Source organism: Sorghum bicolor, chromosome 1, assembly GCF_000003195.3.
Source record: "Sorghum bicolor cultivar BTx623 chromosome 1, Sorghum_bicolor_NCBIv3, whole genome shotgun sequence".
NCBI lineage: Eukaryota > Viridiplantae > Streptophyta > Magnoliopsida > Poales > Poaceae > Sorghum > Sorghum bicolor.
Genome location: NC_012870.2, coordinates 23,216,462 through 23,220,572, shown reverse-complemented (window position 1 = coordinate 23,220,572; position 4,111 = coordinate 23,216,462). Strand labels below are relative to the sequence as shown.

Here is a 4,111-nt window from a genome sequence, read left to right as displayed (position 1 = left end):
TTGCCGAGAGCCAGGAGCCCTCGGCAAAGGCCTAAAAGCCCTCGGCAAAGTCTTTGCCGAGAGCCTGCCACGTGGCTCTCGGCAAAGAGCTCTCGGCAAAGAATTCTTTGCCGAGAGCCACGTGGCAAGCTCTCGGCAAAGACTTTGCCGAGGGCCAGAAACGCCCTCGGCAAAGCCCACGGCGCCGTCGAGGAACGTCAATGTTGACGTCGTCTTTGCCGAGAGCCGTGCTGGCAGGCTCTCGGCAAAGACTTTTTATTTTTTTTATAAAAAAAGTCTTTGCCGAGAGCCTGCCAGGATGGCTCTCGGCAAAGGAGAGATTTGCCGAGAGCCTTGCTGGCAGGCTCTCGGCAAAGACTTTTTATTTTTTTTTAAAAAAAAAGTCTTTGCCGAAAGCCTGCCAGACTGGCTCTCGGCAAAGGAGGGCTTTGCCGAGAGCTGTCCAGGCAGACTTTCGGCAAGGACTTTTTATTTTTATTTTTTAAAATCTCCCTAGCCTGTTTCTTCGTCACCTTCTGGCCAAGCACCTCGTGGTGGTAGGAGATGACGCATTGGATGCGCGCCTCGGAGTACATGTTCTTCAGCCGCTCTCTGCAGACCTTGTCTTGGACTTTCGCCGCCTCGACCTCTTTCCCCTCCTCGCACACGAACCACTCCTGCATACAAACATCGTATATGTTTTATTTTATTATTTCAAAAACAACCAATGAATGCATAGTACTGAAGACTTACCCAGAACTCAGCCTTGATGACCTGCGCAAGAGTGGTGTCGTTTGCCTCGACGCTGGAGAAGTGCGGCCAGCTCCTCTTTCCCCTTGTGCACGACCAAGCCGGGATGGCTCCTCGTCCTCGTCCTCAACGTGGTCGCCCTCGAAGTGCTCCTCCTCGGGCTGGGCCATCGGGCTAGAAGACGCCGTGACCTGGCCCTGTCCACGGTCCCTGCTCGTGGACGACTCCAGCAGAGGCTGAAGGTCCGTGTCGTCGGTGTCGTCGGTGTCGTCGTGCCTCATGAAGGTCGAGGCGACCCCCTTTCGCCGCGGTCGCCTTTCGCCTGGCATTTTGTCCTATGCCTGCAATGACAAAACTTAAACCAATTAGTACAATTAAACAAGAATTACTTACAAAGATATGCAAAATGAACGAAACATAATTGCAAAGTAATAACAAGAAAAAACAACACTACAAGTACAAAATTTCGGCAGAACCTCCCTGCACGGGGAGGTTTCCAAAACCTGAAAAAAGCCGTCTCAATGGCCGACAACACATATATATGCAGCATATAAACTTGTTAATATAATCACATTAATTAATACCCAAATTGGAACTTAACATACAAAGGCAGAAAACATAAATAGCCAAAACCAATTAAGGAATGTCACTATAAACCTTTACTGATCAGTTTTGCAAATGAGAAGGCTGCATTTATATGCTGCTGCAAAGACATACATCCTTCGCAAAATCCAAGAATGCATTTCTGGAGAACAGGATTTTTTAGTAGGAAATAGAAAACTGATAAAAGACAACAGATGTCATATGTGTAGTGTAGGCGTGTAGCAATGATCATCATCCACCCTCCAATAGTTCTTTTTTTTTTTGAAAATTTTCCAATACTAATTAAGTCCTAACATCTCCTCATCCTACAATTAGCAGCACTCACTATACCACCTGACACTGCCTCAATTCCTATGTTTTTCCTATCCCTATATGTTTTCTATCCTGACACTCCATCTAGCAGTAAGCTAAATTAGCTAGACCTGCACACACACGTGAGTGACAAGTACCTTGTTGCATCCTGCAAGGAGTAATAAGGTGAGGCTAGCCAGGGATGGCAGACAGAATGGATTTGTATTTGTAGTGTTTCTCAGCTGGACTGCTGGAGCTTGTTGTAGGTGTATTTTGTTGGTGGAAGAGAAAAGAAACAGAAGCAAGGTGACCCCAGAATTCTTGCTGCTTGTAGAGATGGCAAAACCAAGGGGTGTGTGTGTTTTCTTGTTTGCCTGGAGAAGAGAAGACAGGGAGCAGCTGTGGTGCCTCTGACTAAGTTCATCAGGCTTTGTTTGTTTGGTTGTTTGTTCACATCACAGGATCTATGAGACCCAGCTGCTCTTATCTAGCGCTACCAGTAGCAGCCTGCAGCAGCAGCACCAATGTCCCATACCACACCATTACACCAAATCCAGACCCCAGTTGATTTCTGAATCACAGTTTCAGAATCCATATCTTCCATCAAAGGAATCTCTTACCTCAGCAGACCATACATGCACGGTTTTATTCACACAACTCAAGTATGTTGATTTCTGAATCACAGCACTTGATCCAAATTCCTAACTAGCCCTTGTCGACAACAACAGTAAGTTCACATCATAATAAATAAATAAATTTAAACAACAACAGGACAAGTATTTGCAGTTCACATCATATCTATGAGACTATGACACTATGACCAGTAAGTTCTAAAATTGCTTCAGCCAAGCCCTAAAACCGTTATATTACAATTCTAGTGCCACTTTCCTCTGCCTCAGGGGATCAATGCAAATGGGGGGAAAGACAAAGTCTAACTACTACACAGAACCAGGAAGATAAACAGCTCAGACCAAACCAAGGAGTCGATCACAAAAGCCTCATGCCTATTCTAAAAATTTTCTAACCATGACAACGGTCCTGCCTGTCTTGCAGGATCAGTCACGCATAAGCTCCAGTGATCCACCCCAATGTCCCATACCACACCATTACACCAAATCCAGACCCAACATAATTGGGTCTCTCACACAACACAACCCCTGTAGCATTAGCAACCAATCCACGCTAGTATAAACCATACGCTAGCCTTACTGTCATAGTTTCACAAACATTCAAAAAACTGCATTCGATAGTATATTGAAACGGGAAGCCAATTAACCAAAATAACTTACAATTCACAGTTCACAGACTCCAATCGACCAGGCCAGCTCCTGCCTCGAACCCTCCCAGCGCGGCAGGGTTCCAAGCGACCGTACGACCGAGCAGCCGGCCGCCCGCTGCCGCCAAGCGGCCCAGGCACGCTGCTGGCTGCAGCCCAGCTGCCACAGCAGCTGGCCTCCGGGAGGTTTGGTGATTTTGGAATAGGAGGCGCCCGCCGCTGCTTCCGGGGATCGCCGCGCGCGTGGCCGTGCAGAGCAGGGTGGCGGCGGCCGTGCAGGGTGCGGGGCCGCAGCGGCCGTGCGGGGTGAGGCGGCGGCGGAGTGCGGGGCAGGGAAGGGGCGGGGGCGCCGGGGGCGGGGGCGGTGTGGGCTGGCGGCGGCGGCGCACCGGATCTGGTCAGCGGCGGCGCACGGGGTGTAGGCGCATGTGTGCGTTAGGGTTGGGCGCGCGGGTTGGGCGGGGTGCGGATAAGGAGCAATTTTTCTGAAAACACGAGAGCCCCAAAAGCAGCTCTTGGCAAAGAAATAGCCTTTACCCAGAGTCAGACCGGCCGGCTCTCGACAAAGATCCTTTTCCGAGACCCAGATAGGCAGGCTCTCGGCTAAGAAGTGTTAACTTTTTATTTTTTTAATTTTAGAGCTGAGATTTTATTTATGTCCTTGTGACGCAATTTATAAATACATTTCAAAATTGGCCATCAATTTGACTTTTTTTTGCTATATTTAACTAATTAATCTTGTTTCTTTAAATTTTTTCACATAATTCAAATATGCACTGCAGATACATAGAATATTGGAACTTAGTGATTCGAAAAATGATAGTCAAGATATTTGGTGTATGTTGACGCCGTATTCACAACCACACATGAAATCTCAACCCTCTCGCTAATGTAACATGTCAAGGAATGCAAGGGAAAAGTAATTTTAAATTATATAAAAATCAAAATAAAGTACAAAAATCACGAAACTTGGCGACATGTCGTGTTATCGCATGTTGAGGGTGTGGTAAAAAATTCATAAGGTTTCAAACAAGTTGGGATACCAAATGTCTAAAACTTATACATCTCCACATGTGATCAAATTTGATCACATGTGGAGAAGTCTTGGTTTTAGACATCCAAAGTTGCAACTTGTTCGAAACCTTATGAATTTTTTACCACAGCGTCCACATGCGATAATACGACTCGTCGCCAAGTTTTGTGATTTTTGGA

The 4,111-nt window shown here is 46.8% G+C and overlaps 1 protein-coding gene across 1 annotated transcript; it reads right to left on the bottom strand.

Moving 5' to 3' along the window:
* On the bottom strand, nucleotides 453–3,241 carry LOC110429817. Its single transcript, XM_021446459.1, has 3 exons — nucleotides 2,913–3,241; nucleotides 733–1,070; nucleotides 453–656 (listed from the first exon to the last, which is right to left on the bottom strand). Exons 2-3 carry the CDS (start codon nucleotides 1,056–1,058, stop codon nucleotides 581–583), a joined length of 402 nt encoding a protein of 133 aa, XP_021302134.1. The 5' UTR covers nucleotides 1,059–1,070; nucleotides 2,913–3,241; the 3' UTR covers nucleotides 453–580.